Source organism: Falco peregrinus, chromosome 7 (genome assembly GCF_023634155.1).
Source record: "Falco peregrinus isolate bFalPer1 chromosome 7, bFalPer1.pri, whole genome shotgun sequence".
Classification (NCBI taxonomy): domain Eukaryota; kingdom Metazoa; phylum Chordata; class Aves; order Falconiformes; family Falconidae; genus Falco; species Falco peregrinus.
In genome coordinates this window covers 42790724-42807087 of record NC_073727.1, presented here as the reverse complement: position 1 = coordinate 42807087, position 16364 = coordinate 42790724, and the positions used below count along the sequence as shown (strand labels likewise).

Sequence of the window (16364 nt, the reverse complement as noted above, 5' to 3'; positions counted from 1 at the left end):
GCATTGTCCATAACAGATGTTCTAAAATAACATCAGCATGCATATAAATGTAACTTGCAATCAATCTTTTGTTATTCACCTTCTTTTTTTAATATGATTTTCTACTCTGATTTTATTTCACAAAAGTAACAGCAAAAGCATTGTCAGGGGAATGACTGTCACACAGGTGAATGTTGTGTAAGTTAAATTGATCCATGTATTTGATTGCTGTTGCCAATTGATGGCAAGTCCCATCAGTGTTTTTTTTAAATATAATAAGCAATTTTCTTAGGAGTGGTGACTTCGGTCAGTGGAATGGAACATCTGAGCTAAGGATAGTTTTTATGAATGTGCTATGTATATCAGATACAAGATTTTTTATTAATTATGTTAAACTACCAGACATCTGAACAGACTGTAAAGGTTTTAATGCCATGGTTATATTTGCTTTTGTGCATGCATACATAACTTAGTAGGCTGTTGGGATTGGACAATAGATACTTTTTGTAGTAAAAAGTATTCCTTCTAAAACCTCATTTCTTTTCCGAAATATTCCAAGAGCAACCAAATTCTGAAAGTACCATTTGTCATACAGAATATCAAGTCAAGAAGCCTGAATAGATGTGGTCATATCATGACATCATAGTCCTACAAAAAGCTGTAATTGTCATCATTATAAAGATGTGCAGATGTCTCTATCTCTACATAATTGCTCAGTGTGCATCCACAACAATGGACTTTGTAGTCCTATGTTGTACTACTGCTATCAAAAGTAATTTTGAGTAATGCTGGCCTGTAGAAGAATGGCTGCAGAAGCATGGCCTTAGAATCTCTGAAGATCTGCACAGTCCAGGCCTGGTATTAGAATAGGCCTGTAATCAGAATTGTACTGAAGTTGCTGTGCTGAAGTTAACCAGAAAGGTAGCCTTGAGCTATTCTTGAATCCCGAGACCAAGTAATTATGTTGTGCCAACAGGCCGTGGCTGTAACAAGATACAGCTGCTGGGAAAGCAGGTGCAGGGCCAAGAAAGATAGGGACCGGTATGGGAAAATAGGGAGTAACAAACTACAAGGCTGAAGCACAGCAACACAGTTAGCTACACGGATAGAATGCTTATTTTAGTCGTGATAATTAGGGGTGTGAGAACCGCGCGTGTTTAGAGACTACTAACCAATTATATTTCTGCTTTACGAATATGCATGTGTATTGGTTCTATGTAAGTAGTGTTAGAAACCAATAAAGTTGAGCAAGATGCGTAAGTCATATTGAGCGTCTTCTTGACTCCGGTGAACCCTTCTTCCAACACTGGCCCAGTTGCTTGAGTTGTGATATGATTTCTTGAGTGATGCAAGGTTTGAATAGTGGGTTGTTGACCCTTCCCAGTCCTGGGATGCATGTTTGCATGTGTTAAAGAAAGAAAGTAACGTTTGGTGAATGACTCAGGTTTGTCTTTGCCCTACAATGCTTTGCCTGAATGGGATGGAAGAATTAGCAAGTGAATTCTAACTTGCGCTTATTGGAATCTCATAGTAATGTGACCTAGATATTTTTGCACCTGTAGACTTTTTCTTTTTGAGACATGCATTCACATAAAGCTTTAGAAAATGTATGTTAGCAGTGATCCAGTTGAGCAAAAGAAAAAGGAAGCAGTTCATAAATAATATTAATGTTTCTGAAGTCACAGTGTGAACAGATGAGAAAAGCTGCAACCTGAAGGGCCAAGCTGGCCTACAAATGTTCCGTGTAAAAATGCTTTTTTGTTCATTGTCAATTTTAAAGCTTTTATTAAGTGTTTTGAAAGAGGAAGGAAAGCTTTGGGGTCATTTTGTATGTGATTTCCTGGAGTGCAGTGACTGAAAAATGGAAGCTGAACTTTTAAGGATTTAAGAGTCTACTTGCTGTGCAGTAGAAAAGTAAGAGATTTGACTCTTTGGTTCTGAGCAGCAAGGAGCATAATTTGGTGTGGCTTCGGAAGGAAACACTCTTTATTTACAAGACCACTGCTTATTAAAAAGGGAAACGTTCTCAGTTTTATGTGTTGTGCTTTAACCTGAGCTGGCAACTAAGCCCCACACAGCTGCTCACTCCCTCCCCTCACCTGGTGGGATGGGGGAGAGAATCAGAAGGGTAAAAGTGGGAAGGCTCGTGGGTTGACATAAAGACAGTTTAATAGGTAAAGCAAAAGCCACATACACACGCAAAGCAAAACAAGGAATTAAATTACCACCTCCCATGGGCAGGCAGGTGCTCAGCCATCCCCAGGACAGCAGGGCTCCATCACGTGTCGTGGTCACTTGGGTAGACAAACACCATCACTCCGAATGTGTCCCCATTCCTTCTTCTTCCTCCAGCTCTATATGCTGAGCATGACGTCCCATGGTAGGGAACATCCCTTTGGCCAGTTTGGGTCAGCTGTCCTGGCTCTGCTCCCTCCCAGCTTCTTATGCCCCTGCTCACTGGCAGAGCATGGGAAACTTGAAAAGTCCTTGATTTAGAGTTAGCACTACTTAGCAACAACTAAAACATCAGTGTGTTATCAACTCATACCAAATCCATAACACAGCATCGTACCAGCTACTGAAAAGAAAATTAACTCTCTTCTAGCTGAAACCAGGACAGATACCCAGCAGATAATGTTTCCTAAGCAAGTTTTAAAATGTAAATGTTTCAGGGAAGGTGAAACCTGATAAATGTCTAAGGTATGATGTAACTTATATGTTCTTCTGTCATCCAGTTAGTATATATTATTATGTGAGTGTTAATGAGACCGCTGTATCATGCTGACAGCTTGCTGCTTCCAAAGGGACAGTATCTGAACTTCATCCTCTCTTTCCCCCCTCTCCCATTTGCGTGATTCTGTCCTTTGTATCTGTTCATACAGCCCGTAGTAACACACAGCCATTGGCAAGTCAGTTTTTCTCACTGAGCAATGAGCAAAATAGTTCCCTTTTTTTCTTTCCTGCCAGTTCAGGGAACTGACCTGAGTCATCAGCAGCTTAGACAATGAGAGAAGGAAGCGGGATGAAGTGGCAGGAAAGGCAGCATGTGACATCTCTTTCACTGCTATAAGCTTTTAGATTGGCTTGGTTAGCTTATGAAGCCTCACGCTTTGGATTTGGTTATGGGGATGCTGGTTATCCTCAAAAGTTATTATCCAAATTTGAAGTTGCTAATCACCTGGTTAAAGACTGGTAAAATAAAGTCACTGATGCAGGTTTACTGACAGCTTTTGAGGTTTCTTGCCTCTCTGGTGGTCAGTGGTCTTTACAGCAACATCTTGTCTCCATTTACCCATCTCCTCTTTTTCATTGATACTTCACCTTATAAGCTGTTCACACATTTTCTCAGTCTTTTTTGTTTGCTTCAGCTTTTGTTGTCAGACCCTGAAAAATTAATCAAAACTGGATTTCTCCTGCAGTCCTGATAAGTGTTAACCTATAGTAAGGTTGGTGTTACAGCTAAGCTGAATTAACACGCTGCTGCTGCTGAAAGGATCATTTCATCCCTTCTCTGGTAGTGTGTTCTCACTGCTTCACTTAGGCCAGCTTTGGTGTTTGCCTGATACTGTAATGAGCTGTTTGGACACATAGGCAACAGAAAATTAACCATAGTTTTAAGTTCATCTGGCTCTGTCAGCCAGCTCCCCACAAGGCAAAATGAACACCAAGCTTGGCCTGAGGACGGAGAGCCATGAACACACAGGCAAGAGATTGTTCACAGGACTGCTAAAAGGGGTGAAGCTGGCCCATCTGTTTTAGTAGTAGTTCTTGATTAGTGTGATAAAGCTGTAATGTCATACTACATCCTGAAGACAAATACCTTGCTGCCTTTGCTTAAAATTGAGTGCAAGGAGATGATCTGTCGCAACTTTTCTATCCAGGGGATGCTTCCGTAGACAAACTTTGCAGCTCTTGCAGCTTTCTTCCTCCTTCATTGAGTTGTAATACACTTTTTATTAACAAGAGTTTGTATTGCCAGTGTTTTGATGCTCTTCATTTACCTCAAATATTTTTACATTAACCTTGTCACAAATGTATGATTGAATACAGCAGCATGTATTCTATACCCTATAAATGTAAACCAGGACTGCAGTGATCACCTCTGAACAGTCTATTATTCTTTATAATAACCAGTTGCGTTTGTATTTGCTCTGCATTTTAAGTTTACGAGGGCTGGAATTCACAGTTTTTCTCAGCATCAGTAGTTTCTCATTGCTCAGTGAAGGTAAATCTTAATTTTGCTGCCAACATTGTCCAAGCAAGTAGAGATGTCAGGCAGAGCTTCCTTCTCCAAATCATTGGTTGTTCAGTTTGCAGGCATCTGGAGTGCTGGAGGTGAACCTTAAGATATCGTGTTATTTCTTCATTAATACTTACTAAGCCATGTATTTTTCTAAGGAAGAATAAACAGCTCTAGATTTAAGAGTTTGGATTTCCTTAACAGCATTAGAAGCTTCTGTTTTGTATGCGTCTGTTCATCTTGCCGGGATTGGCTGTTTTCTCTTGTGTTAACAACTAAGCAGAGCTGCTCACAAGCTGTAAGGCTATTATCTTTAACTGGCATTTACATGTTTGTGCTCTGCTGAGTGGAATAATTCCTTGCTTTTTAATATGCTGGTTTGTGGCATATAGCATAAATGTCACGTCCCTTTCCATTTTATGACCGAGAAAAATGAGGCCCAGTTTATTCATTTGTAACACTCACGTAAACCCTTATAATACTTGCCCTTTTTCATTAGAATTGATTCGTATTTAACACTGTAGCAGTGTGTTTCATATCCAGCCTTTTTTGTCCATTTCTGCTTTATGAACATCTTAGGTAGTTATCAATCATATGAAGCTGTTAATTGAGAAAGCAGAGCCTTTCAGTTTACCAAGAAAGTTTGAAGACAGAAGTTGGAGTGACAAATTAGGTTAAACATACCAAGTCAGCCTTTAGTAAGGAGTATATATGTGTCTATATATATGTGTATGTGTGTTTATAGATGGAGGTGTTGGTTTTATGTTTGTCTACATTTATCTGAATCTATCAAATAGATGTCTACATACATCTAAATATTGTTTCATGGCTAGAAACTGAGCTTTATGTTGATATAATTTATTGCTTCCTACAGTGTCAGCATAGAAGAGAATGAATGTGTATATGCAGAATTTGTCTTCCAAAGACATGTAATGATTTTTTTTTTTTCTGAAGCAGTAGGATTCAAAAGTACCCTAGGATTATGCTCCTTAAAAGGCTCTGTAACTGTATTTTTTTTTGTGTTATTATTTGCTCAGGTCTGTATTAAGTACCCATTAAATGCTGTTAAGTGTTTATCAAAACATAAGGACTCATTCAGAAGCACAAATGTGAAAAGAAACACTGTTCAAATGCAATGTCAACTTATTTTGGGAATACAACTGTATCGCACTAAGTAAAGATAGTATCGTGTACCTTTTCAGATAGCAGTGTGTTTAGTTCTTGGTATTCTTAGTGGTGCTCATTAAATCAAGTTATTTCTGAAGCCTTATCCTAAGAAAGTTCAATAACTTTACCTTGAATAGCCCCATTGGAATCTGAAACAGATTTATGGAAGAAACATGTGGTCCAAACAGCTGTCACGCAAAACCATTTTAAAAAACCCTGAAAGTCTGGTGAACTCAGAAATCTGTTATACATGTTGGTTTGACATTTATTATTTTTTTAAAATGAAGATAGTACTAAACACATCCTTCAAGGAAAACCTCTAATCTAGGTCTTTAACATAAAGCCATAGCTAAAATAAACTGATGTGCTTGGACAGATGTGCCTTTTTAACATAGGACTTCAAATGTATAGATTGCCTTTCCTGTGGAATTACAAATATTTTGATATCGTACGTCAATGGAGGCAAAAAAAGTCACAAAACCAAAACAGGATTTGGACAAGGATCAGAGTGTGAGAGAGAGTCAGCATGAAAGCATCTGGTTTATGATCTTGGATTTGATTAAAAAATTTAAAATTCTGTCAGTGTAATCTCTCCAAAGCAATATTAGGAAATGCCAGAATGTTTCCTGACAATCACTCTGTTTCCATTCCCTGGCATACTGTGACGGGGAGCAGGGGGCCAGGCTGCCTGGGAAGAAGCAGAGTGAACCGTTCCCTCTGGTGTTTTCCAGCACTGGGGCATTTCCTCCGCACTGGGGACACTTACCTGACCCGCCCTGGTCTTTTCCTGTCTCATGAATGAGTTAATCTCTGCAGGAAATAAAAGGAAAGGGTTTGCTTTAGTAAAAAGAAGAGGGAACCGATAGCGCAAAGGGTAACAGAGCATTCGGATGACATCTACCAGTTTTTATACCTTGTGGTTTACAGAAAACTTCTGCAAGATGGAATAGATTATTAAAACAAAAAGAAAACCCAAACCAAAAGCAGTACAAGCAAATTTTACAAGACTGAATTGTAACATTTGAAAAACGGTTTATGTGAATGATTTTGCTTTTTTTAATGGTTTTGTATGGCAGTGTAAACTCTAAGTGGAAAAACAGGTGGTCTCGAATAGAGAATATTTTGAGTGAAGCAATAGAAGGAAGTGAAGCGTGTAAATATTTCAACGTACCATAATGGATGGATGAGAAGATGGTAGACATATGTCAGAGTTGTGATCATGACATATATAAATAAAAAAAGATCAAAACCTCCAGTTTTTAGTAGAAGAGTCACTAGAAGGAAAAAAAACCTTATTTTTTCAAAATAAAATACAGCTTCAGTTGGTACTGCTCCATGTGACAGTGGATAAATACATGCTTACTGGTCTGACTGCACAATTTATCACAATAATGCTGCTAGTTTTACAGTTCACCTCAGCCATGCTTTGATTTCTTTAAAAGTTGTAAGGTTTCATTGAAATACTCCTTTTTTTTTTTTCTTTTCTATTTTTTCCTTTCTAAATAAGAATTTCTTTGTGGCTAATTTGCAAATGCCAGTTAAATCATGAGTTTTAATGAAGTATTCAGAGAGCATTTTTCAAATAAACAGCATTTTATTAATTGTTTTCCATTTTTTTTTCTTCTGCCTCTCATTTCAGAACGGTTTGATCACCACTGTCCCTGGGTAGGCAACTGTGTGGGGAAAAGAAACTACAGATTTTTTTATATGTTTATTTTATCTCTGTCCTTTCTGACAGTCTTTATATTTGCATTCGTTATCACCCACGTCATCCTTCGTAAGTATGCTGGTGAAATCAGATTACGTATGTAGCCATTTGCTTGAGTTCTTTATTTTTAAGTTAATCTTTTGATCATTCAGGGTTAATTTATTTATTTATTTATTTATTTGCCTTTTCTCTGAAGCTTCACAATCCCCAGTGAGTCCTGTTCTGGTCTATAACAGACCCTGGTCATGATAGTCATTGATCTAGTGCTGGCTTTATCTTAATACAGTGTTAATTTTCTTAATGTTTTTGTCCTTTTATGGATGATTTATTGGAAAGGCAGCACACATACTGTATGTCTAAATATACAGATAGTATTATTTTGCCAAAGAATTTTTGTGTGCTTTTTTACCTGCAGTCGTGGGTCACTTGTTGTCCAAACAAACAGGTGAATTACTAGGAAATAGATTGGAGCTATTCTATACTTTTTGTTGTTTGCTCTTTAGTTTTACATCTTTATCTACCCTATTTTTAACACAAGTTACTTTCATTTGCATAGACATTTCTGAGAATAACCAATTCATAATGGAGTGAATCAGACAAGTTATAGAAAGACGAATATTCATGAGTGTGAGATTGATTTTTATTTGTATTTTGGGTTGGATGAGATCAAGACTTTTTCTGGTACTGTTTTTTTTTTCACACACTTCAAACAAATTTTCTTAGCTCCTGTATTATGATGATGTTGTAGTTTATGGTGATCGGTTATATGACTTGTCTTTAAAGACCTTTTGTATGTCATGGAGGTTTTTTTAACCCATTACCATTAGGAAGCTTTTCACTAATCTTTTCACTAATTATATAGGATATTACCTTGAAGAATATTTCTTTAATCATTTTGAAAATGTGATCTTTATATTTCTTTGTATTCTGTGTTACAACAGTAACCTGATAGAAGTAATATTTCAGTTTCTAACACATTTATAAAGTTAACTTAATAATGGCAATATTTAGACAATGTTTTACTGAAAAATATGCCAGATTGTGCTCAGTTTCCTAAACTGCTTACACTGTGCAGGGAAAATTAGTATTTTAAAAAGCACAACTCCTGTTCATATTTGTCCTTTACAAAAAAAGGATGTGAGCATTGCATGGCTCTCCTATAGCTCAGAGATCTAGCACATAAGCTAGAACTAGGGGCACCTAATTTTGAGGGAGTCTGGATCAACAAGTTGTTCTCACTGCCAGATGCAGCATTTCTAATACCAGCTGAAAGAGCAGAGATAAGATACACGTATTGTTTGAAAAGGGAAGAGTAATTATTGGAAAAAGAACCCTTTCCATAAATAGTTCAAATCCTTGACATTTATTTGAGCATACATGAGTATGCACATACGCATGTTTTACATGTAAAAAGGACACATGGGATTTTTTCTGTCATCTTACTTTGCTAGAATTCAGTAGTTGAAAACATTACCAGTCTGACAATGTAAAGCTACTTTTGAAGCTAGCTTGTCTTTATTTCACAGACTACCGCGCTTTTTTTCTTTAGTTTTCAGCATATGAATTACCAATATTCTTCCAATATTTCATGTTCTCTCTGTTAAGTAGACTTACCCAGTGGATTTTAACTTTACAGTGTCCATGCCTAATTCTAAGCATGAATTAGACAAAGAGCAGAGAAATGAAATGTGTGGTTGAGAAGCGCTTTAGCATTGTGTAGGTAACACAGAAAATGTACAGTGAATGTGAAATGCTAAATTGTCTAAGAATATCAGCTGGGAAATATTTTTGCTATGGAGGTTTATCTAGTTTGGATGAGACAGGAAAAACCTCCTTAGTTCTAAAGATTGGTTGGTCCTCAAAGGCAATGGGAGCAGGTAAGAATTGTGATTAGTTCCTCGATGTCTGTTTGCTCCATTTGAGCTTCAAGCCCAACTTTCAAATTTATCTACTGTAATCTTAGACTGTGTCTAAAAAAAGAATTGTTCACAAACAAGGTTTTCTTATATTGATCGCTCCACTCTCTCTGTGCCCACCACGCTTCTAGAAGTCCTCATATCTACCTTCCAAATAGGTACCACTCAACCATTTTTGTTCTGTTTTGCAGCCCTGCAGGTCTTCAGCTGATGCTAACCAGTAAGCAGGATTCTCAGTTACTTAATTTGAACCTTTGCATTCGGCACAGACTGCTTTGTGTTACCATGTCTGAACAAAGTCTCAGTTTTCAGACTTGGGATGGTGATCTTCCTGCCGTGTTTCAAAATAATCCATATATATTTCCATAAGTCCTGGCAAAATTCTTGATTCTAGAGACCTGCTGATTTAGTCAAATCCTGTTCTTATCTTCTTGGAAGACAATCCTAGTAGGATTACCTTCAGCAGCACTTTATTCTAGTTATCTTGTGTTAAACTGCCTTCTGATAATATTCCTTTAGGAAGGGACTGAGGGATACTTATAACAACTTATAAGCATTGACATTAAAAAAAAATATCCTTTTTGGTTCATCCTAATAGAGAAGTTCCTTTTCTGAGATTGTTGATTACACAGGAATATATTTTTTTTATTTATTTTTTAAATGTCCCTTGATTTAGATGGATTTTAAAATTTGTATCACTTTTTAATACATCTTGCAAGCTGGCGTTTTTACAATTTTTTGGGCCTAAGAAGTGATGAGATTTATTGGAAAAATGCCCTTCCAGGATTAAGACTACATGCACATAATATTATTGAAGATAATAAAATGAATTTGTAAATCAGATACTTTAAAGGTATTGTCTTGCAAGATCTTCTTCCATATCCCCAAGCTTAACACATTTTCAGTAGCAGTATGTGTCTTCATGGTTACTCAGCTCTGTTTGAGGCATCAGTATTTCAACTGTTTGTTGCAGTGAGGAACCTTCCCCTTCTGATGTATTGGGAACTGCTTGGAAGAGTGTCATCAGCAGTAGGGAATAGACATCACACCTACCTGCTGCCATTGCCATTAAGGATCCTAAAAATAGTAAGAAGGTAGGGGAAGTTCCATTAGTCTTGTACCTTGAGGCTAAGAAACAGTTATGAGAGTCTGAAAAGGCTCACAAATATGAGGTAAGTAACTTTCCCTTTGTAATGGCAAACAGTAAAATTGGCCAGGCAGGTCTAAAGAATATATATCTGTGTACACACATACATATGTATTTTTCTTTTTATTTTAAAGACAAGATTCTTTTCTCTTCAGATGAATTTAGCTAAGGAGAACATTTTTATTGTGACCTTGCAGACTTTCAACCTGATGCATTTAAATCATTTAAATTATACAGTAAAATATGAACTATGTGCCTATAGCTATGTGAGAATGAGTCTGTTTCTACAAACATATTCATTTGTTGCAATCAGCAAATTGTCGAACTACCCTTTTTGATTAATATCTCATGGTTGTGGAACCCAAGTGGATGCTTCTGCATTTCTTATTCATTGGATCATGCTGCTTTTGAGACCTTTTCAGCTAGTAGATAATCTCTTATTTGCCCAGAGACAACAAGCACCTATAAGAAAAACCTGTGCAGGTGCAGTAGGAGCAGGATTATAGTCTTTGGCTGCTTCCAGACAAAGGAGGGAAGTTGAGAATCTGCATGTATAACATAAATTTTCCAAGTCAAAAAGTTACTCTGAAAAATATTATTTCAAATTTTGGAAGTAGCTTATTATTTTTTGTTTCCATATTAGGTCTGAAAAGAACAGGGGTAATCAGAGATCTTGTTCGTGGGAAAGTATGTGTGCATCAGTTTGGTATGACTGAGAAAATATTCTGCAGATGTTAGACCTGATAACTTACCCATTTTTTTTCTGATATGGCTGCTGCTGAGCAGTATTAGTAAATCTATTCTATGATTACTTGGTTATCTTCAAATATTGTGTTAACTATGGTGAAAACAGCTTATAGTCCAATTTCTTACTCAGGTGGTATTTTTGGGTTCTATTTCTACAGGTTCTCAACAAACAGGGTTCCTTAATGCCCTGAAGGACAGTCCTGCAAGATATCCTTTCACTGAAACAAATTGTAGATCTTGTTGCAAAATAACGAGATGTGGTTTTGCTTGTTTTCATGCTGTTGTTGGATATGTGCATTTGGGACTTTTATCAGTTAATGGTTTCATCACTTCCTGCACAATAGGATTTCTCGCCACATGTTGGAGGTAGGAAGGAGACTGCATAGCCTGGCCTGGTTTTATTCTTCATTTTTTGCAGAATAGTGCTCTTGACAAAGGTCTGTAGTTCCCATGTGTGATGGAAATATGCTCCATATATTTGTGATGGAATTCATATGTGTGTGTATATGTATCACACTATAACCATGCTGTGGTTTAATTTAAGATATTCAATAATTCCTCTGCTTTTACAACCGAAAGTATCCAAAATGGCTGATTCTTGTCAGGATAGGAAGAGTAGATTGTGGAACAACTGAAACCGTAAGGTGTCCCTGAAGAGTTCAGTTCCTGAAAACGTGCTTATGCTGATTTACTGTTCTAAGAAGTCATTTTCAGGTATCAACTTCTGTTAAGTTACATAAAAGTGTACACATGCGTACACACAGGGGCTACTACTGCTCATCAGGCTGGAGAAGACTGTGGAGATCTCACTGTGGTCTTTTGAAATATAAAGAGGGCTTATAAGAAAGACCTTGAATGACGTTTTACCAGGGTCTTTAGTGACAGGACAAGGGGCAGTGGTTTTAAACTGAAAGAGGGTAGCTTTAGGTTGGCTATAACAAAGAAAGCTTTTACAGTGAGGGTGGTAAGATACTGGAACAGGTTGCCCAGAGCAGCTGTGGATGCCCCATCCCTGGAAGCGTTCAGGGCCAGGTAGATGGGGCTCTGAGCAACCTGATCTAGTGAAAGATGTCCCTGCCCATGGCAGGCAGGTTGGCTTAAATGATCTTTAAAGGTCCCTTCCAACCCAAACCTTTCTGTGGTTCTGTTCTGTAAATACTCCATGTTCTTTTCATCACTTCACAGGAGCTTTCTGGTATTTTCTACTCTGTGAGAATGGAAAAGCCTCCTTCTATCTAAAAGCAGCTAACATAATGGGAAAATGTGAAGCTGATATAATTACTGTTTAGTTTCTTCTTTACATTTCTGTACAGACTGTAAGCTTCCCGCTCTTTACGTATATGTTTTGAATGGCTTATGTCTGAATAAACAGTTTGCACCTCCCGCAGAGATACTATTAAAAGAATTCTTTCCCATACTTGTGCCAAGGACAAGTCTTTTGTCCATTGTGCCTCACGCAGTTTGCTCTTGTCCACAGAAGAGTAGGAAGAAAAAACTTACTCTGTCATGTGTAGTTGTGCATGAAAACAGATCTCTCTTTCCAGGTAGTTTTTCAAAGTGTCAAATTCTCCAAGTTCTGCAGATACAGTTTTCTTTCTGTGTGTGTGTTCATCAGGTAGTCACTGAGCTGTGAACTCCCATTTTTAAACAAAGCCACCATTCAGATTTTTTTTGTACAAATAATTTTACAAAGCACAAACGAACTGTGCTAAATGGCACAACAACAGCTTCCAATTAAAAGAATTACAATCACTTCTTAGAAAAGATGATTCTTTCAGACTATTTTCAAACTGAGAATAGCTTTCAATTATCCTTAAATCAAAAGGTAATTGATTATGCATTTGAAGATCCTTGTACAGGAACAATGGGCTGCTTATTCATAATTTGTATTCAGGGATGTGCTGCTTTGAAAGGCTTGGTAGCGCATCTTGTAGAAATGGCCTGGTTTGATAGTGATATATTAGACAATTTAATATCTTGGTTACGATTCCTAACAGCAAAAAAATTATGTTGTCCAAATAGTGTTGGGAATGCTTCCTTGGTGCAAGCCAGTCAATTCAGGCACAGAGAACACTCCCATTTCTATCTTGCTAACAACCCCATGTGAGATGCCAAGGGAGCGTTATACCATATTATGACAGTAAGTAATACTTTGTTGAGAATATATTGCTTTTTTTGTGTTTGGTTTTTGATTAATGGACTCATGTTTAATTAATGGACTCATGTTAAAATAACATAAACCACCCCTGCTGTTCTAGAGATCTTTTTGGATCTTGGTGTGGGAAAGTGAAAGAAGTCTCTTTCTTAGGAAGAAGACTTCCCTTTCAGCGGGAAACTGAAAGATGTTTTGAACTGAGTTCCCCCTGTTGTCAGTAGGAATTAACAGGTGGAGGGAGAAAGTCGCGTTTCAGCACTCTCTGGAGTGTAATGGCAAGGAGCGTCCTGTTAGTGGTGTCCTCAGTCATCTGATGAGGTTGCAGGGAGCCCTTTTCCCTTTAAGGTTCCCCTTTTCTGAGCTGGTGATTCTGCCTCTTAGTCTTGGTGTGTAGACTTTGCCCAACAGTGCTCATCTACAGCCTTCCTTACTATTTCTACCCTCTCAAAGCCCAGTTTCTGTTGTGCTTAATGTTTTGGGGCTGTTTCCTTCTCCTACACCTTTCTGAACCCTATGCTAACAAGAGTCTGCTTCCTTATCCGTGCTTCCTCATTCTCCTTGCTTTAGCTGCGACTTGCACAGTCAGCTGCGATCCAGTTCCTGTCTTATGAAGGTTTGACTCCACATAGTTTGAGGAGGAGATGAGAGGGGTAGTAGTGAAGGTGCTGCTCAACAGTGCACTTCAGTCGTCCTGTTGCTTCTGGAACAGATTTGCTCAGAATGCAAATGGCTCTTTTCTGGCTTTTAAAACCACCCTGAGTAAAGTAGGTTCTAGGGGACATTATACAGACAATTCTGGCATTTCCCAGTTCTTTAGCTGAGAGCAGACCTGCAATACAGAACTCTTCACTGTTAACTAATATTAGGATTATTTATCACAAATACTTATGTCCATCCATGCATTTTCTAGTCTGTGTCTCTGCAATGGTGAGGAGCTGTCATATTTCTTTTCTATTGAAAGATTCAGTGATAAAGATGGTTTTGTGTGTGTTTTAAGGCTGTGTCCTTGTTGTGGAATATTTTGATTTGATGTTGTCTTGGAAACTGACTTCACTGAAGGTTGGCATATGGTTAACATACAGATTAATTTTTATTCCTATTCTATTTCTGTTGTCTTGTTCCTACTGATTGATTATATCTGTTTTTCTCGGAACCAAAACCTTTTCTGCTGTTGATTCATGTTCCCTAAAAAAAATTTGCTATTGAAGTGTTGTAGGAAATAACAGTCTCAAAGCAGATGTATTCTGCATTCATGACTATTGTGTGTAAATAAAATTGTATATAAATAAAAAACTATGGCAGGAAGCCTTCTATAGGAAGTTGCTCTTTATGCTTGATTATATAAAGTTTAAAAGCAACTTTATTGTCTTATTGCTGAGATCATGACTCCTTTGGAGTTAGAGGAATGATAGAACCTGTAGTAAGTGTGCAACACTGAGCACTGACTGGCTTTCCTAGTACACCAGTCTCACTTTCAAAGCCTGATTACTTCTTCATGGCATTTGTGTTATGCAGTGTGTAAGGAGTGAAAACATGGGTAGTTTGAACAAAGTTCTAGTGGTGCACAGAAACAAGCACATGCACACCTTTGCTGCCCTCTCGGAGGTGTGAGTGCATTTACTGTATGTTTGCCTGTGCTGCTCCCAACAACATGCAGGTGAGAAAGCACCCCATGAGCTCACATATAGGAGTATCTGAGTGCCCTATGTGCAAGCCCCCATATGTTGCACCCCATTGTGGCAGTCTGCCATTGGGATGCAGACTAACAGCATTTGACAGGGCGGGTGCTCTGTCTGTGCTAGGCAAATGCCAGCAGAGTGACTTGTGGCTGTACCAAAGCATGTTTTGACTGCTTCTGTTCTCACTTCAAGTTCTGTTCTGCAATTTTTTGTGATTTTCTTAGAATTTGGGCTGATGTCGCCTTCAAAAAGTCTTGTAATTCCTCAGCTACTCTTTAATAGCAGCACAGTGAGTTGGGCGTTGATAGTCTTCCTCTTTAAATGGTACATTTAAATGTACATACAAATGCTGCAGAGTTTTGAGTATTCAACCCTGCCCCAACTATTCACACTCACGGGCTTAAGAGCAGTTGTTCCCCAGGCTGTTTGCTGGGGCTGGGCCATTTAGTTGTATTACAGCCCCCACAGTTGTAATGTAGAATATATCCAGTTATTAGAGGGACTTGAGGGAGTAAGTGTGCTTTATATTTTACTTGGACTCGTGCACTTCGAGGCCAGTGTTAGGATCCCTGCCAGCATCTGAGCTTCAGTAACAGAAGAAAGACAGGAGAGTCTAGCAGTTAGGACATGACTGAAGTGCCGCTTACTCAGTTGTTGTTGCTATACTTACGAGCACAGATCTAGAACCCTTAGTCCTGGCTCAAGACTCCCATTGTGCACTAAGTATTTGTACAAACATACCTCTGTTCAGTCTTTGCTCTTTGGCTAACCTTGGCTTACCTCTCTTGTGTTTGACCTTCCCCTCACCCCATCAGAACTATTATTTGCTGTTATTTGTCAATTTACCTGTCTTAATACAAGGACTTTTACAGGGTGAATGTGAAAATTTGCATTTCAGCAATTAAGATCAGAACTGCTCATCGGTAGTTTCTAGCCTTTTTCAGTCTGCAGGCCCTTAAATATTTGCTTGTGTAGATGGTATTCAGTGGCCTGTACACTAAAGCCTAGTGACAGTAGGCTTGCTTTTCTGAGTTTCGTTTTTGCTGTCCCAGGGATCTTAAGGGACTTGTGGACTCTAAGTTGACTACCTTGAATTTTGTGATTGTAAATACTTGTTATTGGATATAATTATTTTTTCCCATTTGTATGTATTTCCTTGACTTTCAATTACTGTGCTGGAAGCTGTGGTGTGTTTTTTCTCAGTATGGTCCATTGTTGGCCTCTCAGGTTTTCACACGTATTTGATCAGCTCCAATCAAACCACAAATGAAGATGTAAGTTCATAGCATATTTCTACATATATGTTTCTAAATAGTAATGAGAAAGTTTTTCCGTTATTTTTACAGAAGCCATACCTATCTGTGTAATTTTATGAATGTCTCGATAGGGAAGTAGTAGTAACTTGGTCATGCTTGATTCAAAATATCAGAAGAGATCTTTTGAACTGTATTGGTTGTGGCTTGATGATGTGCTGGTTACATACTCTGTCCAGATCTGTATCTTGAAATAGGAAATATAGAAGAGGCAACACAAAGAAACAAGTATATTTTATACAATAGGAAATTACTAAATAATTTTCAGTACCTGTTTTTTACTGGGAGTCCTAAATATTCTTGGACTCAAAAA

General features: G+C 37.9%; 1 protein-coding gene across 5 annotated transcripts in view; it reads left to right on the top strand.

Moving 5' to 3' along the window:
• The window catches only part of ZDHHC14 (zinc finger DHHC-type palmitoyltransferase 14), a 112619-nt gene that overhangs the window by 80425 nt on the left and 15830 nt on the right, over positions 1–16364 (top strand). For all 5 annotated transcript variants that reach the window (XM_013304837.3, XM_005230182.4, XM_027796840.2 and 2 more), the window contains exons 4-6: positions 7026–7163; positions 11063–11111; positions 15910–16012. In XM_013304837.3, the coding sequence (XP_013160291.1) occupies positions 7026–7163; positions 11063–11111; positions 15910–16012 (290 nt within the window). The remainder of the gene's footprint in view (positions 1–7025; positions 7164–11062; positions 11112–15909; positions 16013–16364) is intronic.